The sequence below is a fragment of the Sinocyclocheilus rhinocerous genome, unplaced genomic scaffold (genome assembly GCF_001515625.1).
Source record: "Sinocyclocheilus rhinocerous isolate Xijiao unplaced genomic scaffold, SAMN03320098_v1.1 scaffold601, whole genome shotgun sequence".
Lineage (NCBI taxonomy): Eukaryota > Metazoa > Chordata > Actinopteri > Cypriniformes > Cyprinidae > Sinocyclocheilus > Sinocyclocheilus rhinocerous.
In genome coordinates this window covers 1,450,117-1,476,450 of record NW_015656605.1, presented here as the reverse complement: position 1 = coordinate 1,476,450, position 26,334 = coordinate 1,450,117, and the positions used below count along the sequence as shown (strand labels likewise).

General features: G+C 40.8%; 1 protein-coding gene across 1 annotated transcript in view; it reads right to left on the bottom strand.

Annotated features, from left to right (window-relative positions):
- The window catches only part of LOC107720455 (elastin-like), a 76,786-nt gene that overhangs the window by 36,629 nt on the left and 13,823 nt on the right, over positions 1-26,334 (bottom strand). Inside the window, exons 2-7 of the mRNA XM_016528162.1 lie at positions 22,104-22,157; positions 21,736-21,774; positions 20,953-21,018; positions 1,266-1,346; positions 1,108-1,185; positions 983-1,006 (exon numbers count right to left, since the gene is read on the bottom strand). Of these exons, the coding sequence (XP_016383648.1) occupies positions 983-1,006; positions 1,108-1,185; positions 1,266-1,346; positions 20,953-21,018; positions 21,736-21,774; positions 22,104-22,157 (342 nt within the window). The remainder of the gene's footprint in view (positions 1-982; positions 1,007-1,107; positions 1,186-1,265; positions 1,347-20,952; positions 21,019-21,735; positions 21,775-22,103; positions 22,158-26,334) is intronic.

The following is a 26,334-nucleotide window of genomic DNA, read 5'->3' as shown; positions in this document are numbered from 1 at the left end:
CTTCGTACTGCATCAGGCATTGAAACGACTTTGTATCGTAAACCAACTGACCGTAATACTATTTTACACGGACAGTCCTATCATCCTGTGTCATTAAAGCGCTCGTTACCAATTTAGTCGTATTCGCCGTATTTGCAGCGGTGATGAAGATTTTCAACAGCAAGCACAAATTTTATCACAGAGATTCAGAAAACGATCATATCGAGAAGAATGGATTCAGTCTGCAGTGAGTCGTTTTAAAAATGTGTCACAACAAGAGAGTCTCGTTAAAAAAAACATAAAAAATTTGACTGTCATGTTAACTGTTACATCCAATATTCACCTGTGTCGAAGGACATTGATAATGTTTTATTGAAATTATTATTATCATCACAATAATATTGTACGGTCATGTGACCTTTGATCACCTGGAGGTAGGCCAATAAAGATTGGGATATCAGTGTTGTTCATTTGTCTGATGAAGAGCCTGCGTGCTCGAAACGTCACATATGCTATGCGACAGTTTTTAAAAAAAATACATTTTTCGATACTTTTGGAGCTTTGGCATTGCCGACTTTACATTTAAAAAATTTAACCCTTTTCCAACCATATCAAACACAGAAGAACAGACATTGCATGCTGCTTTTAGATTTTGCCAAGGACACGCTGAAGTAATGTGCTGGCTTTCGGTACACGAACACCACCAGCAGGGTCCCAGAGGGGACACATTTGTTGATTTGGTTCATGATCTAAGGCTCCTTAATTCAACTTCAAGCCAACTGGAGTACCATGAAAAGAGTCATAGCCGCGTGAACACCAACAGAGTAAGTTATTTGGAAAAGGTGTTAAAAAGGGACCTGTATGTTTTCACTGTATGAATGTTTCCTCTGAAAATGAGGTCAGCTCCCCACCTACTTTTTCCATTTCAATTCTTTTCAAAATATGTTTAATTTACAATGTGTTTGTAAACTGGAAACGATGGACTCTAAAAGATGTATATTACCTTTAGCAGGTTTTCCACCAGCACCTGAAGCAAGATAATCAGACTTAGAAGAGAGCTGTGTAGTTTTTGTTAATTAGCCACTAAGAAAATCCAAATCATCAATAGACTTGTTGAATGAATGGCACCTCCAGGAAGACCTCCTCCAGGAAGACCTCCTCCAGGTAGACCTCCTCCAGGAAGACCTCCTCCAGGTAGCCCAGTGCCTAAATGAAAGCCTAATGGTTATATGTAATTACTTGACTGCACTTTAATCACTGCTGACTATTCATTGGATGGTAAGCACCTGATTTAGCCGGTTTCAGACCTCCAGCCACTGGGTAAAATCTTCCAGCACCACCATATGCACCATAAGCCCCATAACCACCTACAGTAGAAGAGACATACAGCAACAAATTCAGGAAATCTGTATTAACATGGTTAACTTGATGATAATGAGGACTATGTATCGTTTTCATTGGGATATTCTGGGTTCAGTACAACTCAATCAGCAGCATTTGTTGCTTTTCAACTCTTTGGTAACACTTTATTTTGAAAGCCCACTTTAGCATTCTACTAACTATTAGAAACTTTGCAACTACATGTCAAGTAGCAGTTATTAGAGTATTAGTAGACCATCTGTTTAATATCTGTTAACACTTGGTTTCAGTTGTCCACCAACAGACATTCTGCTGACTACATGTGACTTTGCAAGTATGTCAACTTTTTCTACTAATCCTAATGAAGAGTAGAGAGAAGACAATGACATTATAGGAAGCAGCATGGAGGCTAGCACAGATCTAGCAATGTAGCGAATGTTTGTGTCTATATATAGTGACTATTGTGACCATGAGTATGCCTCTCTATAGATCATGTGAATTCATAACTTTGGATAGTGGAATAACAAGTTAGGAGTGATATCTAATGGGAAGGATGTCACAAATGAATCATTATGAATTATGAAGATGATCTGCCCCCATCCCAAAATGGCTTGGACTGTAAACGCTATGGAGTGATTTAGCAATGAGACTGAGAAGGGCTGGATGGGACAGAATGAAGAAAGAGAGAGAGAGAGAGAGAGAGAGAGAGAGAGAGAGAGAGAGAGAGAGAGAGAGAGAGAGAGAGGGGAAAATTATTTTTTAGGGAGATGGAAAGTAAGGGCTCAGAGACTACAGTGGATCTTTTTGGCTAAGCAAATGAGGAGTTAGCTTGATTGAAAATTATTGCTACATTGTGTCCTCCTTCAACACGGAAACCCTAAACAAATGAGGTCACAACGTTTGCATCCGTATTTTATGGTAGAGGGAGGAATACAGGAATGGAAAGGATGTGCAGTAAAATGCTTTGCTTGTGAGTCTTTCTGTTGCCTTGTTGCCATTATAAATCTGAGAGTTGCTTTAAAAGGCCTCTAAATCTGGATGTTTGAACTTCTGACACAGGAGAAAAAGATTAAACTTCTCACAGTGGCTGATGGCAAAAGGAGGCTACACACTCTTGCTTTCCGAGCACAGTTTGCTAAAGACATTCTCCTGAAAACTTTCTGATATAACACAGAATACATAGTTTCATTAATGATGGCAAGCTGTCCTGGTCCAAAGACAGCAAATCAGCCCCAAAACATTATGCTGCCCCAACTGTGCTTCACAGTTGGGATGGGGCGAATGCAGAGTTTTGTTGTAACCAAATCCGACGGTTCTCATTTAAAATCAAAGTTCAATTTACTCATCGGTCCACAAAACATTCTTTCTCATCCACATGGTCTTAGGCAAATTTGAGGTTGGTAGAAATGTTCTTCTTATTGAGCTGTGGCTTCCTCTGTGCCGTCCTGCCTGATTGTGAAGAAATGACTGCTAACTTTAGCCAGTTCATGAGAGGCCTCTAGATCGATCTTTAAATGCTGTGCTCTGGGGTTTTGTGACCTCCTAAAATTGCTCTTGGAGTGATTTTTGTTTCGATAAGCATGCTTAGGCAGAGAAACTGGTGGTAAATGTATAAAATGTTTCCATTTGAACAGTATCTGCCTGATTGGTGGACATTAAACTTTTTTTTTCACTTTGAAAAGCATCAAACACTTTTTTTTCTGGAAATCAACATTGCAATGACAGGATTTTATGATGATGTCATCACTACCATGCTGTTCAGAGCATGTAGAGTACTTCCATATGCGTTACATATTTTTTCTTGGCTGTTTACTCTCATGCTGTTGGCTGTTGCGCAATTGATCAGGTTCAACCTTCATCCCTCCTTAATACCAGTGCAATATATCATCAGATAAGTTATTTTGTGACCGGTCTGTCAAGTTGTATTTATGACTGGGAGCCTCTGGGATAATTTTAAGTTGGGCGGGCCAACTCAAAATTATTATTATTTTTTTTCTCAGAGCTGGACATGATCTGACACTGCTGTGCAAGTATTTGAATGAGTGCTTTCCAAGACAGTCTAATAGACCCCTTTTCAGTTAGTAAACATTGTGAAGTTTTTTATGGGCGGAGCTTAGGTGGAGGCAGAAAGATTCCCATGACCACTTTACTAACGCTAGCTAGCAAGTTTTGTTTGCTTGTTTTTTTAACAATGACTGGAGAAAATTTGATTTTATCTGAATATGTAATGTCACTAGCTGTCCAGGACCGCAATTGTTATTTGAAAATGTTAACTTTAACTGAAGGAACCAGATTGGCCGACTCGTATACACTCATTCAATGGATGGACAATCTTAAATCTTTAGATGCCTATAACTATGTACTAACAGTGGCAATTGTAAGCAAATGCAACTACTTGAACACACACCTGACACATAACATGGGCCTTCACAGTTCCCTCTCTCTACAACTGCACTTATGGCAATTGTAGAAAGCGAGACGACACAAATGGTTTCCTTTATGTTTAGCTGCTAGTCATTAGTTAACTTCCCAATTTCTGATTAGGTGGGCATGCATGAGAAATCTTTAGACTCGTAACCAAACCATAATACATAAAAGACAAGAGTTTATTTAACCTTAACTGATATTAAGTGTGCGCTGCATTTTTGATGGTCGCTTCTGTCCAGTCCGCTTGTTTTATTACAGCTGTCATCGGTTTTTTGTCTGGCAATGGCAGCAGGTATGTGATAAAACTTTAAATTGGAGCCTGTACTCCATCAATTCTGACACTCAGAGATGACATTTTAAGCTCCTAATATAGCGGACTCTATGCTGGTTTGCATTGGCCACCTCCAGTTATTCCTTTGTTTTGCCTCCAGCTAATGCTGTGACGTAATTGTGACGTCGGCACAAAAAGGGTCTATATTGTGGTATCAGTTATTTCCAACATAGGCTCATTAGAAAATCCTGTTTCTTGCAGAACTCCAAGAACGTACCTATACTGTATATATAATTCAGTGCAGTTTCCCACTAGTGGCAGTAAAACAGCAACAACTTTTATTCCTTTTCACACAAATTACGAATAAAGGGGCAGATTATCCATTAATAACATTTATTTTTGCAAAGACAGCAACACGCGAGAATCCTTCTACCGGATCACTGGCTACCGTCGTTGGACCAGTGGGCGGACCTTACAACAGTATGACCTCAAAACACTTTAAACTAAAAAATAATAATACTAATTTCATGTTTGTATCACATAACCAGTTCCATATGTATGGCTTTTATGATGTAGTAAGCTTGCTCAGTAGCTCACCTGGTATAGCATTGCACTTGCGATACAGAGCGCTGGGGTATGAGCCCTATGAAACACAAGTCACGATAAAACAGCTCAAAGACTTGTAGAAGCAAGATAAAGGGGCGTGGCTGCTTTAGCAATTGCATTTTTGCCACATTTGCTTTTGTTAACACTACTGGTTAGATTCAGGGTAGGGTTTAGTGTAGGTGTGAATGTGACACCTACAAAAAACAACAATAAAATAAACAATAAAAGTTTCCACATTCATGTTCATCTGTTTTGGAGAAATTTGAACACTCTTTTAGTGCCATTCACTGGACATTTTGCTCTGAGTGCCACAAAATGTGCAAGAAGCAATGTAATTTCATGAGATGTCGTCACATGAATGTTTTTCAAAAATGACTGGTTGCTTTATTTGTTGGTCAGCCGGACATGCCTAAGTGGACAGTTCTGGGCCAGAATAAGCTGTAAAATGGGCCAGACTATGCTAAACTTTGGGCTTATGTGACACTTACCAAAGGTCACCGCTAGCACATCTGAACTCACAGAGGCTCAAGAAATGTGAAATGCTCTTGGACTAATTGTGGCTAATTTCTTTTTTGTTCATCATGAACTCAAATCTTTAGATGGACCTTGTGACGAGAGGGGTGGGGCCGAGAGCCGTGGGAACGGAGCGAGGCCGGTGGAGTAAATGCTAATGCACGACACCTGCTCCACTCACCGGTCTCGAGGATAAAAGGAGGAGTGACGACAGTGTTGGAGGAGAGAGGACCAGGCCTGGACTTTATTTTGTGTTTTGTGTGCGGCAGTCGTCCGCGAGGAGCTGACGCTTTACTTTTATTTTGTGTTTGTTTATTTTATTAAATCGTTTAAATGTTCGCCGGTTCCCGTCTCCTTCTTCCCATGACTACGAACTTTATTACATTGGTGCCAAAACCCAGAAGGAAGGAGGGACACGCTGCCAGAGATCCCTTGCCGCTGTGGTGAATCCGCGGAGCAGTCTGCCGCCATGGAGGCTCGAGGCGGTGGGCTGGGGTGAGTTGCCGGGGGGGCGGACGAACTCGCTTCCGGCTGCCTGGGCTGTGGAGGGACGGCTGCCGTCCGTGAGGGAGCGGAGGAGTCGCCGCCGTTTGCCTGCTGCCATCCGCCATGATGGGAAGGAGCAGGGAACGGGGGACTCCTGCCGGCTGCCCGAACCCGGAGGAACCGTCGCCGTCCACCGGGCGGCAGAGGAGTGTTGGGCCGTCCACCGAGGGCTATCCAGTGCCGCCGTCTGGCATTGCTGAAGAGTTTACCCAGCTGGTGGAGGGCCGAGCGGCAGTGTGTCTGGGAACCGGAACAAGATTTTTTTTTCCCTCTCTCCCCTCTCTCATCTCTGTCTCTCCTCATCCTTCCGTCTCCTCTTCTCTCATCTCGTCTGTCTGTCCTTGCCCCCAGGTACGCTGCGGCCGCCGTGATTGGCTCCCCCGGAGAACCAGGCCTGGACTTTATTTTGTGTTTTGTGTGCGGCAGTCGTCCGCGAGGGGCTGCCGCTTTACTTTCATTTTGTGTTTGTTTATTTTATTAAATCATTTAAATGTTCGCCGGTTCCCGTCTCCTTCTTCCCATGACTACGAACTTTGTTACAGACCTGTTGATCCATTAGTTTCTCAGTGCATCTAATCTTTACTAATATATCAGTTAGAGCGACTCTCAGACATGTGGATCAGATGCCCAGACAGGTGTGTCTGCCATTAGTTAATGATGTAATCCCCTGGTTTCCCGGTGTCAGACAGCAAACATCCCTCAAGCACTGTGAGTACTGCTCAGGCAACACAGCTATTCCTGATGAACGTGAAGACAGTTCAAGTGCAGCTGGAATATATTACTGTCATCTCACCCTCCCTCTTTCCAAAAAGCCCTGAGTGCATGAAAGTTATCGAAATATAATTCTACCCACTCACAAAAACTTAAAGAGGAGGACAGAAGAAGCAGCATAAACTTGTTTGAATGGATGGTTGAGAAAACCACCACTGAAAGTTTAAGCTGGATGCCATTTGTCAAATGATGTGATCTGTCGAAGGCAAGGCAAGGCAAGGCAAGGCAAGTTTATTTGTATAGCACATTTCATACACAATGGTAATTCAAAGTGCTTTTTGCAGTCTTGTGCTTCATTAGAATTTTCCGAAGTTCCTTGTTCAAATCAGAAACTGTTGCTTGAGGAAAGCAGAAAGTTGCTGAATTTCTGCTACTGATGTTTCTGATAATGGAGTCGCCCACTATCAGAGTCCTGGGCTCGGCTGCGCTCTGAGCTGAAAGCCGCTGTCTGCTCGACCTTGAGCGTCTGTTAGTAGCGATGTTAGCTGCTGGCTGATCCGATCCATGTTTAATCACATTTGGGGATTCCTCACCCGCATTCATTAATGCTTCAAATCTGTTTTCAAGATGTATAGGGGGTGGTAGAATACCAGTGTTCACAAGCCTTGTCATAGCCATATCTGGGGCGAAGACAAAACACTCAGTATAGGTGAAAATGTTAGATGGGAGTGAATTTGAAGAACTTAAAGTTCAGTTATTGAGAAGTTATCACTGCCGTTGTGAAGTATTGCCCAGTGCTTTTGAGTAGCCCTACCAAAAATGGTATTGCCATGGTACTGGTAATTTCTGAGAGAGAAAAAACCAACGAACAAACAAAAAAAAACCACTGGTACTTTTTTTTTGTTTTTTTTTTGCTAGTGACAGCTCATTAGTAGTGTCAGAAACATAATGAATAGTATGTTAGGATCAGGTTTCCTGCTGTTGCTTGTCGAAGTAAACTGCTCTAATTGAAAATGTAAATGTGTTCATTTTTCATCTGCACCACCCTGTACCACCCTGATTCACTAATTGATCGTGCACCACACTGATCTATGCTTGCTATGTTACTTGCCAAATGACCATCAATTGTGCATACATGTAAAAACCTGCACGAAATGTTAACATGCCACAGTTATAGCTATTATACTAATCTAAAACAGGGAAGCTGGATACATTACAGCTAGTCTGCAACTGGATTTTCACCAACCAGCGCAACAATACTAGTCAAAATGAAAGGAATTGCAGAACTTTGTATGGATGCATTTGGATGATGAATGTGAACCCATTTCCACTGGTTTCTGAGAATGTTGAAGAGTCATCTGTTATAAAAGACAAGTTGTTAGGCACTATTCACCAGTCTATATCAGATAGTGGTAAGATGCCATCTCTTTGTCATCATAAAAGATGAAAAAGGTAATGCAGCTCTCTCTCCTGTGATGTCTGAATGACTTCTTTCAAGCAAGACTTAGGGACTAACAACTAAGCATGGTAACATTTGGAGATTATAACAGATTTATCAAGTATGAAATGATCAAGACAGCAACAAGCCTTCAATTTTCAAAGCATGTGGGTATCCAATCCGTCTTGGGCTCAGGCATGCGTTTGTAGAGCTGGGTGCCAGTTATGTGAATGACTGGTGTAAACACATTCCATATGAGAAAGAACCATTCATCAATGATTTCTTTTTGAATAAAAAACATTTGAGCAGAGTCCAGATGAGAGCTGGATTGTTAAAAGCAGCAGATAGAGGGATTCAGGAGTAAGGAGCAGAAGCAAAGCTTAATCCACACCCACAAACCCCCTCCAACCCTCTGCCGGTCCTTACTGGAGCAGCTGGACAAGTCTGAAGATTTAATTTAAGAGAGTAGAGAATTCCGTGGCCCTTGTCCATGTAACTGACGGCAACTGCAGTGAACCGACTACAGCATCCTGGAATTCAAATAGCATGGAATTCCTGTGAGATTATTGAAAGGATCTCAGGCCCAGTCATTTCCACTGACCTGTGAGTTTGAGATACCTCGTGAACCCTACAGCAAGTAAATGGCCTGTTACCAAATTAAAGAAAGAAAAAATAAAAACATGCATAGTCTTTTCCTGTTCACATGGCAAAAAAAGACAGTTCTTCTGTTAGATGGTCCAAAGATGACATCAACAGCCGCACACTGGCTCATTCACTCTAGGCCTTGATGCTCAGTTAAGTAGCCAACATGAAATTTGTGTGAAAGCTGTTTCAGCTTTAGACAGAAGTTCATTGTTGACTGGCAGAGGGTCTCCAGATCTTCTTGTCCAGAAACATGAAAGTTTGCATTCTGGGTGCATTCCTATACTGCTAAAATAAATCAAAATAGTGCTACCTCTCTTCAGCCGTTTCAATTTCTGAAGGAATTCTTCAACTCCATGTCACATTCTGTAGATATGATATGCTTTGGAAAAGCTGTGATTGGATCTGGTTCATGGGCCATTCAAGGTAACCTAAAGAAAGCTATGCAATTTATACTTTGCAACCAGGAGATTTTCTACAGTGTTTTTAATACACACTTAGTAGCATGTGGTGTTGTGTTGACACACAAGCATTTCATCTGAGATTCCATTCTTTACACTTCCAGCCTTTGGAATTCAATGTAAAAGAGACATAATAAGGACGTCAAGTATGAGCAGCATACTGAAATATAAAACACTCACCCCTGTGTTGTGACAACAGAAGTGCTTTCTTCAGACCTTTATGTTGGTGTTTCCCTTGGAACATGGAATGCTGTATTTGATAAACCTGCAATATATATTTTTCTCCATCTGCAGAATTTCCTGCAATCAACTCAGCTTGACGGTTTAAACTACAGACTCCATTCTAACTTTGTTTTGTTTTGCAGATAAATTTAGTGGTAGGTGTGCTATCTGCTTTGAAAATCTCAGCTTGACTTAAACTCTTTGAATGGCCACTATTCAAAATCTAACCAATACAATGATGTCAATATTATATATGCAGTCCTACAGTTGTTTGCTTTCTGAGTTGTGACTGATCTGTCAAACCACCTATAGCCACTGTCGCATTGTGAATTAATTTTCAAGCACAGTCAAGCGAAAATGAGACACATGTCATGATAACAGCAAAACAGCTCTGATGCAGGATTTCATTATGGGAAGACGTACCTAAGACTTCGATGCTGTTCTACAAGCACTGGTATTTCCTCAGGAAATGCAAATCTAGTTATCGATATGCTATTGTTTTTCTCTTCATTGGATGTAAGAGTAAAATATTACCGTATGTCCCCTACTGTGTCCAGTATCATTGTGGACGTTTGTTCCTCCCAAAGGGAGCAGGTGTTTGTGCAGGAAAGAAAGTGATGCACTGCCATGTGAATGGATCCAATTTACGTGTGATTGCGTAACAATCCATTGTAACAATGCCAGCAAGCAACTCTCATTGTCCTTGTGAGCTTTTCTAAAACTTGACTCATTTGTATTGAGATTTCCCTTATGTCATAGAGGAAAATTCATATCTGCTACTGAAAGTTTTTTTCTGCCTTGTTTACATCAAAGAGTACCTGAACGTCTCATAAACTTTGACTATGTAGGTTTAACCTATTGTGGTGTTCAGTGGACGTATATTACTTCATCTACCCACTTACAAGCTGTATAATCGAAATCACTGGTGACAACCCAACACTGACATCATGGCTTTACTTCAATACATCATTTTTCACAAACAGAAATACATGCTTTGGAAATGTTTACGTAGGTTTTGTGACAGAGTGCACCAGGGTGAAATGCCTTCTGCTTCTGTCAAGTTTTGTTTCTCATGTGATTCCAGAAATATGCCACAAACAAGTTCTATCCGTATCATCCCCTAGGCAGAACCTGAACACATCGCCTCTGGATGGGTTCACAGTGCAGTCTGAGCTGGCACAGACCACTTGATAATTTATTTCTATTATTTATCACATCTCAAAGAATGGTATTGTGCAAATCAATGTGAACAATGTCAGTGTGAGAGCCAACTGTGGTGGTCTGATCAGTTGGCAATGCGTGAAACATGTCTCAGATGGCTCGCATATGCATGGAGTTTGTGCACGTTGAATACTTTTCTGACATGTCAGGGCTGAGATATGATATGACCAATAAACAGAGCTCACAAGAGCTCTCCACTCTTGCTCCTGACAGGCCTCAGGGATATCAGAGTACTTTTATGTTAACCAGAAAGTTAGGAAAATCAATGTTGTTCATGAAGATCCACCTTCCTGTTCACTGCCAACCCTGCTCTAGCAAACCTGTCTGTAATTATTAAATGTTCCTGAAGATCTTAGTTAGCTGGTTCAGGTGCGTTTGCTTAGGGTTGGAGCTGAACTTGGCAGGAAGGTAGATCTCCAGGGTCAGGCATCCCTGTTCTAGTACAATGGTTTCCAACCTGATTCAGGTCATCAGCACATTAGAGTGGGGGAATATCAGAAGAAGGAGGTATGCTACATTCTCAGTGTTGGGGGCCTCCGGGAACGAGGTTGGGAACCACTGCACTAGTACAGTATGTGTGTGTGTGTGTCTCTTACAGAACAATACTGTGGCAGGACCATGGTACAGTTATGGTATCAGATGGTAATACAGTGGTTCTTTGACCAAAAAAAACATCACAGTACTATGGTGTATGCTCAAAACCGTTCAAAACATGGTAGTATCATGGTACATGTCCAAAAAACAAAGTAGTGCTGCAGTAATCATATTTTATTCAGGTGTTCTGTGGTATCCATGCTTAAACAGTGCAAGTTTAAAGAAATGGGAAAAGCACCATTAAGAACAAGTCTTTGAAACTGTATTTGGGGAATAACCTCCTTGCATGTTTACATTATTGCTCTTTCCCCTGCCAAATTTATTGCATCCACATTGCATTGAGAAAGGAAGTCCAAATCTGAGACAATAAAGATCTGTTGCCTTCTTCCCTTTTTAAATTATTTATTTATGTCCGTGTTTCCTCTGTTATTTATTTCCAGTGTCACACATCTCTTCTTCCAGTAATGATGCATCTTTGTGTTTTGTGGCTGTGTGTTTCACTGAAAGGTTCTCTGTTCAGGAAGTGAACTAAGAAGAAAATACTTATTGTTTAATGCTAAATCATTGTGCAAGACTGGTGAAACGAAAAGCGATCTTCAGCATCTTGAAAATGTTCGCCTGTGACACGGCTCAACGTAATCAGACAAGCATAGCATCAGAAGTGAGAATGAAATCTAAGGACTTGTTTGCACATTTTCGGAGCACATTGTCCTGGGGATGAGCACAGGAAGTGATGCGTGACTCCTGTGGGAGTTGAAGGATGTCAGCGTAGACTCTGCGACATGAGGATTGGCCATTATTCAAAATCAGAGGCCAGAAGCAAACAGTTTGAGGACAGGTCTGAGCCCGCTAATGAAAAGCACATGTGCTTCACAAGACTCACTGGCTCTTCCCAGCTCATCTGCCTGGCCCCCACCCTTCATTCTCTCTGCGTTCAGCCCTCGCTCCCTTTCAAGTCTGAAACAAACTGGCTCCTCTCACTGAGACAACATCGAAAAGCATGTGGAAAGCAAAACCTGACATACTTTCTTTGGGTTGTGCTGCTCTGGTTTCTGTACAGATCAAAACAATGTCTGGTTCTGAGATCAGGTGACTAAATAAAATGCAGCTGCCTGTTTAGCCATTGCAGAATTAATCCAATAAATTCAATGGGAAAAGTCTTGTGAGCCAAATCTTTCCTCGTCACCTCCAATCTAACCATGATGTTTATGAGATTGAACTCACGCACACATGTAACAAAGAAAAATGTCCACAGTTGCACGACACGGAAACTAACTGTTTGTGACAAGAAGTTGCTATTCGCTCAACATTTGTGCAAAATTTGCCTTTTTGTTCAGCGTTGGCAGTAGCAAGCAACACAGAATCCACCTTTGCTTCAGGCACTGGGACTAGAGGATGGTTTCCAAAAGTCCTCCCCAAATTCAACAGCTCATCACAGCAATGATGACAGGCCTAACAATCAGCTCTGTTTTACAAGGGCTAGCAGGTGCCAAGCTCGTGACTCACATCGAGCGTCTCAGCCATCACCTTGCTTTAATTAAACACCAGGTATCTTTTCCCAGTCTAGGTGTTCACAGGGGCATAGATATTTTCAGTACTGTCTGCGATGGTTTATAAGTAATCCCGAGATTTACTATGTACAAGGAGACTTGGGTACACTGGAAACTATAGTATAGTTTAGTTACTAAGTACAGTTTTACTGAAATAAATTGGTCATTATATCAGAGCTATAAGTCAAAGAACAAATATACAGCTGTGAGCCATAAGAATAAAAATAAAATAAAAACCTTAACAGCTAGATGCTTTGGCCAAAATGTCTTTCAGTGTATTTAAGGAAAACATTTTATCAGTGGCACAATGTAACGATTCAGTCCACTGAAGGCAAGTGTAGTGAAGAACCCAAGTGCAGTTTTATTCAAACACGGTGAAATCCAAAATCCAAACATAATCCGAGACTTGACTTGACATGAACAGACTTGACTAGGCATACACGGGGTTCATCGACACCAAAACGAAAAATGTCTTTGAGGGTCACGTCATTAAAATCCACAAAGTGACATACCTCACAAAAATCGGCCACATACTCCTCTATAGCCCGGCCGCCCTGACGCAGGCAGAGGAGGCGTGAAACTGCTGGGTTCATTGTTATTACGGTTGTGTATTCTGTAACGATTCAGTCCACTGAAGGCAAGTGTAGTGAAGAACCCAAGTGCAGTTTTATTCAAACACGGTGAAATCCAAAATCCAAACATAATCTGAGACTTGACTTGACATGAACGGACTTGACTAGAACAGACTTGACGAGGCATACACAGACTAGACTCACCAACAGCGGGTTACAACATCAATACACGACCAAGAACAATGACAACATCATGGCTACTTATAACAGACAAGGAGGGTCACATGACAAGAACAAACCAATGGGAGACAGGACACATGACTAAGACTACCAATCAAAACATGACACAATGAGCAAGAGAACCAATGGCATGAATACATGAGGGCAAGGGAAGCATGACACAAACAGGGAATTAAACTACAAAATAAAAGACATGAAAAATATGAACATGAAACAAAACCCAAACACCAAACCTCACATTACACACAATCCACAAAGAAGAAATCTGGAGAAAAAAAAACTGCACATCAGTTTTGCTGCCATTGAGATGGATATGGGTAAGGTTAGGGTCAGGTTTGGTGGTATGAGTAGGTTTAAGGATGGGTCAACAGTGTAATTATAAACTATAGATGTAACTATATAGTGGGTCTAAAAGTTTTATTTTTCAATAAATGGTCAGTAAAACAAAGTGCTTTAAGAAAATGTTGATAGTGCACCAGAATAAAGTAAAAATTATAGGATCTTTAAAAATAGATCTTGTGATTAATTGTGATTAAATTAAAATGTCATTTTAAATGAAAGATATATGTAATAAACTCAACTGACCTTAGTGTGTATCAGTCACTCCTCTCTTCTGTCTCTGCAAATGTCTCCACTGCTAAAACGACATACTACCACAACAAAATTAGCAACTGTTCTGACTCTCGCACACTTTACAAAACCTTCTCTTCTCTTCTCTTCTCTTCTCTTCTCTTCTCTGTCCTCCGCCCCCTCCTCCTTCATCAACTCTTACAGCTGATGACTTTGCAATATTCTTCATAAATAAAACAAGAAACATCAATGACCAATTCACCACAAACTGATGATAACTTCATAACAACAAATACACACTCTCTCTCCTCCTTCTCTCCACTCTCGGAGATGGACGTTTCCAAACTTATCCTTTCCAATCATCCTACTACCTGTCCACTTGATCCTATCCCCACTCACATACTTCAGGCAATTTCTTCTTCAATCGTACCTGTGCTTACTCACATTATCAACACCTCTCTTCACACTGGTACATTTCCCACAGCATTTAAGCAGGCTCGGGTAAGCCCACTGCTTAAAAACCCCTCTCTAAATCCAGCACTTTTAGAAAAAGCCCTGAGACTGGCAAGAGCAGCTTCCAAATCCTCAGTACTCATATTGCTGGATCTGTCTGCTGCTTTTGACACAGTTAACCACCAGATCCTCCTGTCCACCCTCATGAAGATGGGCATCTCAGGAACCGCACTCCAATTGTTGAAGTCTTACCTCTCAGGTAGGTCCTTCAGGGTGTCTTGGAGGTGTGAGGTTTCTAAGTCACAACTTCTTGCTACTGGGGTTCATCAAGGCTCAGTGCTTGGACCTCTTCTCTTCTTCATCTACATGTCGTCACTAGGATCTGTCATTCAGAAGCATGGCTTTTCTTATCACTGCTATGCTGATGACACTCAACTCTACTTCTCATTCCAACCAAATGATCCGACGGTAGCTGGTCGCATTGCAGCCTGTCTGAGAGACATTTCTAGCTGGATGAAGGACCATCACCTTCAACTCAACCTTGCTAAGACAGAACTGCTTGTGGTCTCAGCCAACCCAGCACTTCATCACAAATTCTCTATACAGCTAGGTTCGTCAAACATAACTCCTTCCAGGACAGCCAGGAACCTTGGAATTGTGATCGATGATCAGTTAAGCTTCCCAGACCATATTGCTACAACGGCCCGGTCCTGCAGATTTGCCTTATACAACATTAGGAAGATTAGACCCTTCTTATCAGAGCAAGCTGCAAAACTCCTTGTCCAAGCTCTTGTTCACTTACCTATTCTATTCTATTCTATTCCATTCTATTAAAAAAAAGAAAGAAAAAAAACCTAGCTATTGTCACAATTCACTCGGGGAGCAAGGAACGAGGAAACGAGGAGTATCAACAAGTAGACCCGACCAACAAGAACTGAAAGGACTAGGGCTTTTAAAGGCGGGATAATTGGGGAGGAACGAGACACACCTGGAATCAAATTAACACAATCAACATGAGGAAGAAACTGGGTCACAGGGGCAAAAACACACAGAATAGTCCATAATCCTGACATAACGCCCCCTCCCGGAAGGTGTGTCTTCGCACCGTAGCAACAACAGAGGGAGGCGTGGGTGGGAACATGGGAGGAGGTTCCGGAGGAGGTTCCGGAGGAGGATTGATATCCAGGAGCAGGTGGTGGAGGAGCCCGAGGCGGAGAGCCGATGAGCCAGGACGATGGGGAGGATCCGGAGGTCCTAGGCGGAGCAGAAGGCGCCGGCGACCGACGTGGAGATGTGGATCCGGGAGGTTCAGCTCTGTCGCTCTCTCTAGCGATGGCTCGTCATTCGCGGTGGGCTCGGGCATGCGCTCTGCGCATCGGGGAGATGGTGGGCTGGGCTCTGGGTCGGGAGTGGCACTCCACTCCAGTCCACTCCACAAAAGCTCGTGGGCCATCTTCGGACGACGGCGCTCTGCACGCAGTGTTGAGGCTGGCGTCATAGAATGCGCAGAGCGCGTCGTCCAGATAGGTGGTGAGATGGGTTTCCAGATGACTGGAAACAGTCTGGTATGACCCTCGAGCGAATTTTCCCCCTGCTCCAGCAGGGAGGAGGATAAATTCGGGGCGTAGGAGGGGATCCATAGGGCACACAACGGAAACAAAAAACTGAGTAAAAAGAGAAACAAAACGGAGGGTACAAACTGAGGTAACTGTATCGGTCGGGTCTTCTGTCACAATTCACTCGGGGATCAAGGAACGAGGAAACGAGGAGTACTTGAATAACACAGTCTTTAATAATCCACAGGAAAACCGAGAACAAGGAGGACATTCAGCAAGTAGACCCGACAAACAAGAACTGAAAGGACTAGGGCTTTTAAAGGCAGGATAATTGGGGAGGAACGAGACACACCTGGAATCAAATTAACACAATCAACATGAGGAAGAAACTGGGTCACAGGGACAAAAACACACACAGAATAGTCCATAATCCTGACAGCATTATTGTAACAACACTAAATCTATTATTATGGTGTTTTGTGATTTGGTTACAATTCAAGAACCCATGCTTAGTGTTGTCAGGTCAATTCTGTCACCAGTGTCTCATTCTTCATCCTTTAATAACATATGCCCATTTTAATTTTCTCCCTCTGTGTGCAGTTTAGGCAAAGACACTCTCAAAAGCTGGCAAAATGCTGCTCATCGATTTGGACCCTGCCTCCCCTTGTGATGCTCCGGTTAGTCGAAATGAAGAAAGATCTGCCTTGTTTATTCACAGTTTGGAATCGCCCAGGAGAGATACACAGGCGAAGGTGAGATGGAGGAAAATGAAATTGCACCTAATCCTCTCCACTGGGACAGTGGAGAAAATTGCTGCAAATTTAGTAACGTCATTGAAACAAAACACTAGACGCAGACATGGGAATATGTGAATGGAGTGGCTTATTTAGCTCCTATTTGTTGTGCATTCAGATGTGTGCTGGGTATCTAAGGTGAGAGAGAATGAAAGCGACTGATACTCAAATTTTATTCAGTCTTCAACCAAAAGCTGCTTCATGCATGAAACATTATGAGTGGTCTGCGAGTGAGAGCATTCAATAAATGTCTGGTAGCTATGAGACACGGCACAGAGGTTACTGGGGGAATAAAAGAGATATATGCAACAGCAGCAACAGGTGGGAAAGCCACCACAGTCTCATTTCACTGCTTTATTTAGACCTCAGACAGTCCTGGCTGACCTTCTGAGAGGTTTTAGCTCCAAGCCAGACTAGAAACGCTAAGACGCCCCTTGCTCTCCGTGCCGGGCAATGCTGCTTTCTTTGAAGTCTATCCAGGCAGTTTTGGGAACTGACCCATTCATTTCAATATCAATAACCATAAGCCAGCCCTCTCTAACACCCAAAGGCCTGACAGACGGCCTTATATAAAGTCACAAAGACCACATCAAACAGGAATCATCATCTAGTAGAGAATGCTGACCATTTATAAGTACTGTAGGTCTGTGTCTCACCTGAATTAGTGAAATGTTGTTTAGATTCAGTCTGAAGAGGTAGTTTCTGCAGATAAAATAAGAGATTAAAAATATATACTGTATGTGTGTGTATTTATATATACATAATAAATATACACAGTACACACACATTGTCACACTTCACTCGGGGAGCAAGGAACGAGGAAACGTGGAGTACTTGAATGACACAGTCTTTAATAATCCACAGGAAAACCGAGAACAAGGAGGACATTCAACAAGTAGACCCGACAAACAAGAACTGAAAGGACTAGGGCTTTTAAAGGCAGGATAATTGGGGAGGAACGAGACACACCTGGAATCAAATTAACACAATCAACATGAGGAAGAAACTGGGTCACAGGGGCAAAAACACACAGAGAATAGTTCATAATTCTGACAGCTATGTGTACTGTGCTAGACTCACTAAGACTTGTCACAGCACTTGCATACTGTTGCTCTCTCATTCGTCTGATTGCTTCTATTGTTCTCCTCATTTGTAAGTCGCTTTGGGTAAAAGCGTATGCTAAATGATTAAATGTAAATGTAAATGTAAATGTAATATCATGTTTTAATCAAGTACTATGAAAGCCAATAAATAATAAACATTAATAAATAAATAAACAATAATAAGTATTTAGAACTTGACAGGTTTTAAATAATTAGAATTGGTTTATTGATTTTGAGCTTAATAAACTTCATTCTCCAAACTGCTCATCATAATTAGGGTTGCAGGGTTTAATGAACTCATCTCTTTAAATGTACAAGAACTTTCATTTTGTCAACTTACATGATCAGAGGGTCAAGGATGTATGGGACATTTGAAAAATTAGCATGTAATATTCTGAAGCTGTCAACCTGTAACTTTTCACTGGCTAGTTTGTGAAGGGTTGGATAGGAGGCTGGGGAATGCTAATTCTTAGTTAACAAAGTTAGAACTTTAAAATTTTACACTTGATATAATTTGATTGCACTTAACATGGGTTTAGGATTGGAGATCATCATGAAGAGTTTAATATATAGTTTCTTTATTCTGGGAGCTTCTCTTTTTTACACAAATAAGGCCTGGCACTCTTTCAGAGAGATGGACCTGAAGACCAATCAAAACCACTTGCACGTGCCCTGTGCCAGCAGCTATGGGTTCTATGGCAACACTCGGACCAATGGCATGAGCTCAATATTTTGCAAAGAGCACTTTTTTTTTTCTCTCTTATTTATGTTACTATAACTGTGTTGTTGTCTCTGAGTATTGTGTTATGGCGTGTAAATTTAGAGAGCGTGTGATTTGTTTGCTGTCATTGTGGTTTGTGTGTTGGAGGTCAAGAACACTGCATACCAGAAACAAAATCCAGTTCTATGATGTCATAAACAGACTGTATTCATCAAATAAATCACTCTGCTATTTTCACCGATCCTATCGCTTCATGCAAACCCTCAGAATCCAACCCAAGACATTGCTAGAGTCATGCTCTACACTATAGCGGTCTATAATAATGGTCATACAAATTTTCTGCATATAATATTTGTTATTATTTTGTGTGGAATGATCTAAACACATATACTTTGATTTTTACTGTTGCTATACACATTTGCTTTGTTCATATGGATGCAATTTGCAGTGTGTCATTTTCCGATCACCCTGTCGCTGATCCAGTCAGTGACAAGCATACTGAGTGACGAGGTTCACTGTGTCACCAGTACTGTGCAGTGCACATTAAAGACGTGGAAGCTGCGCTTTAGTGACATTGACTAATGAAGCTCTGGTCTGCTTTTCACTCTCCAAAAAGTTTAATGGTGACATCATTGCTGAACAACATCATATGATTGTGTCAGAAAGGAAGAAGAAGGGGTCCCAATCTACTTGGGTTACGATGCTTTTGGAAAATGGGGGCCAGGTCCAGTCAGAATGTGCAGAGATTTTTAGTTTGGATTTTCTTTAGAGGCACGTGTGAATTCTGAGGAATGGAACTGAAGTATAGTAACATGCACACTCTCATCATTATTGAATAAATGAACACACTAGGGACAGGGAGTGTGTACAGCTGGGTGGTCAATAAATGAATGAGTGATCAAATCTGTGTGTGTTTCTGCAGAGCTCTGTTGGTACAAATCATGTGTGGCCTGAATGATGAGTGATTCTGAATTTGGCCAACAGCTGATCTGCAGGCATGGACTGAGCCTATTCAGACACTGCCTTACAGCCAATCTAATCTCAAATACATTCATTCGTCTTATCTGAGGATTTTGTTCATGCTAGGTAGTGTGTTGCGCATCAGTTAAATGTGAGGCCTGGGGTCTGAATGTGTCTGCTTCCCCTCAGAACCACTAAGTATTTTTACCTCAAAGATGAGAAGCGAAGGATTAGACAATTATCTCCTGCTTCGCTCCAACAATCACAGCCAAAGACAACTTCCACTGCAAAATCTGATATCGGGGAGTTGAGAAGCTCTTTCAGAGTGAAAAGGTCTTTCTCAGAGGAGCCAGTAAGCTGCTCCAAAGTTTATTGAGCCTGGCTACATTTGTTTAATTCCTTATCTCTCCAAAAATGTCGCTGGAATCGGCGCTGCTTTAGGAAATTCAGTTATACCCGAATGGTGCTAATGCACCGATAGTGCTTGGTTTGACAGAGAAAGCAACAATATTTATATTACGGTATCAGAATGGGTCCAGTTGCACTTGGTAGGTCCAAGATTTCCACTTATTATATTGCCTGTGTTCCAATAACACATTCAGCTCTGCTGCCCCATTGTTTGAGTAGCACTGATGTAAGTTTACACTTATTAAATCAGCTGGTGGACGAGGGCCCTGGGATGAAAATGGTCAGTTTGCCCACTCTTTTCACTGAAAAAGGATATTCAATGGCAAAACCTGGTGAGCCAGTGGATGTAAAACTGGAAATTAAAGAAACGTGGCAATATTCTCACTTACTGTATTTCACAACAGAGACTCTAGTATACATACTCTGGGACTAATGGTCTGTTGAATTATTGCCAGAATTCTCAGTGGGCTTACCTGGTTTAGGAGGTTTTTCACCAGCTCCTAAAAAATATGTCTTTTACCACAACAATAAGACATACCATTCAAAAGTTTGGGGCCAGTGTGTTTTTTGTTTTGTTTTCACTTTTATTAATCAAGGAATTATATTGATCAAAAGTGACAGTAAAGACATTTATAATGTTACAAAAGTGACAGTAAAGACATTTATAATGTAACAAAATATTTCTATTTCAAATTAATGCTGTTCTTTTGAACTTTCTGTTCATCTGTGAATCCTGAAAAATAAAATGTATCAGTTTCCACAAAAAAATATTGTTTTCAACATTGATAATAATCAGAAATGTTTCTTGAGCAGCAAATCAGTATATTAGAATGATTTCTGAAGATCATGTGACACTGAAGACTGGAGTAATGATGCTGAAAATTCAGCTTTGATCACAGAAATCAATTACATTTTAACAGATATTCACATCTTTTTAAAATCTTTTTATTGCTTTGCTAATTCAGTATATGGATTGGCATACTAGTAAGCGTGCAAGTGAGTGTAGTAGTGTGGATGACCTTGAAGAGATCTTACCAGCTCCATAACCTACAGCCCCTAAAGCTCCTGTTTGAGTCCCAGCAGCACCTCCATATCCTCCTGCTGAACAAAAGATTGGTTCGTTAGCATCCGTCTCACGCTTATAACACACTTTATCTGTGTCTTCATTACACATTACATGCTATCAACTTCCTTACAGCATCTGCACATGGCAAGATGTGACCTCACCGACTGCCACACAGGTGGACTTTGACTTTTATGGCAGTTATATTAGTAACGACAGCTCACTTTTTCTGAAACAGCTTGTCAGCAAACACATGAGTTTGAGAAATAAGACGGTAGTGTTATCATCCTTGCTGAGCATCAGCCCACCCCCCCCAAACAAATACAAAACAGCTGAACAGTTCATACTTGACTCTTGCCTTAATATAGGTATATATATCTGTGTGGTTTTATAGTGTTCACTTGATAGCCAACAGATATTACAAAAATATGATAATATTAGAATTTTAATTTAAAGGATGGAACTCAGAAAAACAGTATTCTGATTTAGTGGGCTTGGAGAAAGGCGCTTGTACTGCAGCCAAACGCATACATGAATCTGGCTGATTGATTGTTGGGTTGTTTGGATGGTTGGTTGATTGAGTGAATGAGTGAATGAATGAATGAGTGAATGAATGAATGAATGAATGAATGAGTAAAAGAGCAAATGATAAAATGATTCAATGAGGTCTCAAGGATGAGAAACAATGCAGGTTTCTGGTCTCAATGGTCTCAAATCAACCTACAGTGTTTATAGTCAAAGCAAAATGATCTTACCTGCTGCTTTTGCTGCTTTGTATTGGGACGTCCCAGCACCTGTTAAAACCAGTAAAGTTAGAGCACTATCAGAGCAGATGAGTTCGCATCTTGTCAAATGTAAGATGAAGATGGTTCAACTTTACTCTCAGACACCACAAAGCTTGTGAAATGCATCACATCTTTGGAAGACTGTGAAGAGTTTTGTTTGAGACACCTAGTAGCAAGTCAACACGATATTCACTTGAGTAGTATCAGATGTTGTATTTGAAATCCATTCTGTGAGCTCTGATTGAAATCACAATCACCATCATGGCCAGTGTCATTTCGTCATATGGTATAAATGATGAACAAAGCAGTGAGCGGACCATGGCTGTAGCTGGTTATACCTGGGTAAAGTCCAGCACCTGGTAGCAATCCAGCACCCGGTGGCACATACACCCCTGAAACAGAAAAACAAGCATCATCAGGGTCTGTCTTTCGTGTTTCCCAACCCTGACACGCAAGGAGAAAAATTCAGACAAAAGCCGTGTCTCTGAGGAAATCTGATTCTGAAAATGCTGAAGGCCTTGAAAAGCATTTCTCTGGACATTTAGCTGATGTCAGTCACTCCTTAGGAGTTCGGGAATTGTATACGGCCTTCAAGTGAAGTCAAAAATGTGATTTTGGTCAGAATCGAATGAACTCATTTTGGTTTCACATGTCTTTCGCTTTTCTTTCTTCCCTGACAAAACAGGAGGCTTTAAAGCTCTAATACAACAGAATGACGAGGAACGGATGGACATCATGTGTGAAACTGATGCTTTGTCATTCTTCTGCTGCTACAGAGGACGACATTGGATGTAGTTGTAGCACAAGCCTTATAAAGTAGCTTAATGAGTGGTATTTTACATTTACATTTATGCATTTAACAGATGCTTTTATCCAAAGTCACTTGCAAAAGAGGAACGATGCAATTCGTCAAAGAGCCAACAATTTGGTAATACACAATACCAGGTTTATTAGACAATTCGATTCGGAAGTGAGCTAGAGAAGAGGAGAAATGCAGAGAGCAAAAACAGTCTGTATGTGTGTGCGTCTGGGCTTGTTAAGTGCTTGCGGAAAGTGCTTTTTCCTGAAAGCTTTATCCTTATGTAACATCAACAGTATACCATATGTGTACAAACTAAATGCTTTGCCCAGTCAACTTAATGACAAACTTATTTTGATTGTGAACCAAATTGATTACCATGATATGTAAGAACCCTAGCATTAGCAATACTGTAAGGAAAGGTTAGTCTCATGTAGTGGGCTACAGTGCATGGGCTCAGGAAAGGCTCATGATGGGTGGGCTGGTTGGGTACAATGCTCTACGACTGCTAACAGCCTCCCAGGAGGTCTTGTTAGCCCAGGCATCAATTATAAAGTTACATTTCGAAGCCAGACCCGGTTTGCATCACAAAATCGTGATGAAGAATGTGAACAGACCCTATGATGACAAAGCTTTTTAATAGCTTTTGCATGTTCCTCGAAGGCCATTTAATCAAATCCATATGTCCCCGCTTCTTTTGTGTTTATTAGCAGCAATGCAGTAAGCATGGTCTTTTATTATGGAGTTGCACGAATACCCTGTCATTATTCAATAAAGAATTATAGATGCTTTATTTTCATTATTATATATTATTATAAAAATAAATAAACAAATAAAACAAAACAGCTACTCAAGGCCAGTGTTGTCATGTGAAAGAGAAAGCCACACATGGGAAGAATCATTCACAGTCAACGGATCAGGTGCTGAGATTAAAACTACAAAAGCAAGCTGTGAATTGCCCTGGCATTGACTTGCAGATGAGGCAGTGAAGAAATGGAACAAAGATCTTAAATAAGCTAGTGGAAAGTTTACATATACTGTCATCTTGCCGAAACCTTCACACGCTTTGCAAGGGCAGAACATTATCGCACAGCTTCAAAACATGATTAGAGGTGACACAAATGTTTAGTCTGAGGCAGGCTACACTTTTGCTCTTGGAAAAAAACTTCAGCTTACAAGTTGGGTTTTCATTTGCCTTCACAGTGGTGCAAGCTTTCTGAAAGAAACATGCAGGAAATGGTGCCATTTGTGTGCTGTATGTGTCTCCATGACGTACTGCTGATATCAGTAACAGTAAACTGAATTTTATCACATTGTGGGAAAGACTTGACTATCTTTAGTGTGTAATGCTATAGAAACTCATTTAAAATGTTTAAATGCTAATAGCAGCCAATTTGGCATCTACAATCAGCTATTTACTTTAATAACATTAATATTCATAAAGGCACACGCAAAATGGAATGATATTACCAGAAATTACTATTATCCATTCATATCCTTACTGTGCCGGTATCTCTTTAGGGTTAGCAAATAATTATTGGACATTGGACAATTTTCATGAGAGGCAAATTGAATTATTTCCTTAAAATGACTGGTATGGATGGTCAGTTATTGAATTACTGAATCTTCCATTCAAAGCGGGCTTCAGAATTTAAATAAAATAACATTTAGATATAAAGGAATAATTCTTTATTATATTTTTTATAAAACTGTGTGTAATGCTATAGAAACTCATTTAAAATGTTTAAATGCTAATAGCAGCCAATTTGGCATCTACAATCAGCTATTTACTTTAATAACATTAATATTCATAAAGGCACACGCAAAATGGAATGATATTACCAGAAATTACTATTATCCATTCATATCCTTACTGTGCCGGTATCTCTTTAGGGTTAGCAAATAATTATTGGACATTGGACAATTTTCATGAGAGGCAAATTGAATTATTTCCTTAAAATGACTGGTATGGATGGTCAGTTATTGAATTACTGAACCTTCCATTCAAAGCGGGCTTCAGAATTTAAATAAAATAACATTTAGATATAAAGGAATTATTCTTTATTATATTTTTTATAAAACTCTGTGTGATGTTACTGAACTTTTAACAGAGCTTTATTTATACATGTGTTTGTAGCCGGAGTCTGTGATAATGTAAAGGGCATATAAAATCAAATGGTATGTTTCTGCTAAGAATACTCATCTAATTAATTTACAGTGGAAATGTTGCTGTTTTAAACACTAATGTCAGGTAAAGTTGTCTCAAGAATCAGTGTTTAATGTAACTGGGAACAGAAGCGCACATATTCAAGAGGGAAAGTGTTGATGCGTGTCAGACAGTGGGCTGTGTTTGAGTCTGGTGGAACATTTGAGTGAACGGACAGCATGATACTGATCTCCAATGAACATATAACCACCTTTCGGCCGGCTGCTGAGTGCAAAAAGAAAGTCTGCCCTCTGAACACACTCTGGACAGGAAGTGACCGATCACCACGGTAACCATGTCACAGCCTGGTATCGGCCTCAAACAGAGGATTTCCTGTCTCTGTTGGAGTGGTGAGAGCAGATTTTGTTCTTAGATACCTGTCTGCAACAAGCTGTTAGCGTCTACAGTGAGTCGGCTGTCCTCAGTGACCTTTAGAACCACCGCTGCAGTACTGCCTCATCTGAAACTCTCTCAGAGGATACCAGAATTACCAAATTATGAAAGGCAAATATGCTTTAAAGGGGTCATATGATGTTGCTAAAAAAGAACATTATGTTGTGTATTTGGTGTAATGCAATGTGTTTATGCAGTTTAAGGTTCAAAAAACACATTATTTTCCACATAATGTACATTATTGTTGCTCCTCTATGCCCCGCCTTTCTGAAACGCGTCGATTTTTACAAAGCTCATCGTTCTGAAAAGCGAGGTGTGCTCTGATTGGCCAGCTATCCAGTGCGTTGTGATTGGCTGAATACCTCAAGCGTGTGATGGAAATGTTATGGAAATCCCTACCATGTGATGGAAATCCCTACCATACTGTGATGTCCTGTCCGGCCGGAGCGACGATTCAAAATCATTAAAACCCATTATAAACGAGGCATTTGTTGCATCCAGTGGGGACATAATTACTGATTATAATGACTTATACTGTCTTTTTACACGTTGCGTTGTGTATCGCGCCGCGTAAACATAAAACCATGGACGTAGACATGTGGGGGCGTGTTTAAACGAGGCATTTTAGGAGGGCGTGGACAAGTCTTAACTTTTATAAAGAATATCTCTTTGGGTTTGAGACTTTAGTTTGCAACTTTAGGGATCTTATCTATTCACAAACAGCTTGTAACACTCCAAAGAGAAAGGACAATTTTAAATTGCATCATATGACCCCTTTAAGTAGGCTATGTTTAAATTTACATTTTGCTGAAAAACTGAAGATGTAAACAAACACAGCTCATATTTTCCACTTTTATCCTATGTCAAGTGTTTAAGTCAGTGCAGTAGCTCCTCATATTTAGTCAGTCATGCTGAAGCTCATTTTGCTTTCCTCCAATAGTTAATGACTTTAGCTCTACTAATTGCATTCAGTGTTTTCATGCAGTCGAACAAAAAGCTGTTATGAATAATTGTACAAAATCGTACGAGCTGCCAGTAGATCAGAGAAGTTGGCATCAGGACAGCTTTGTGTTTAAAGAAGGAAAGCGTGACATTTATGACTGTAGTTATAGTCCAGTGCAACTGCTGTTTTGCCTTTTCATTAAGGCCCTTCATACAGGCACCAATTTAT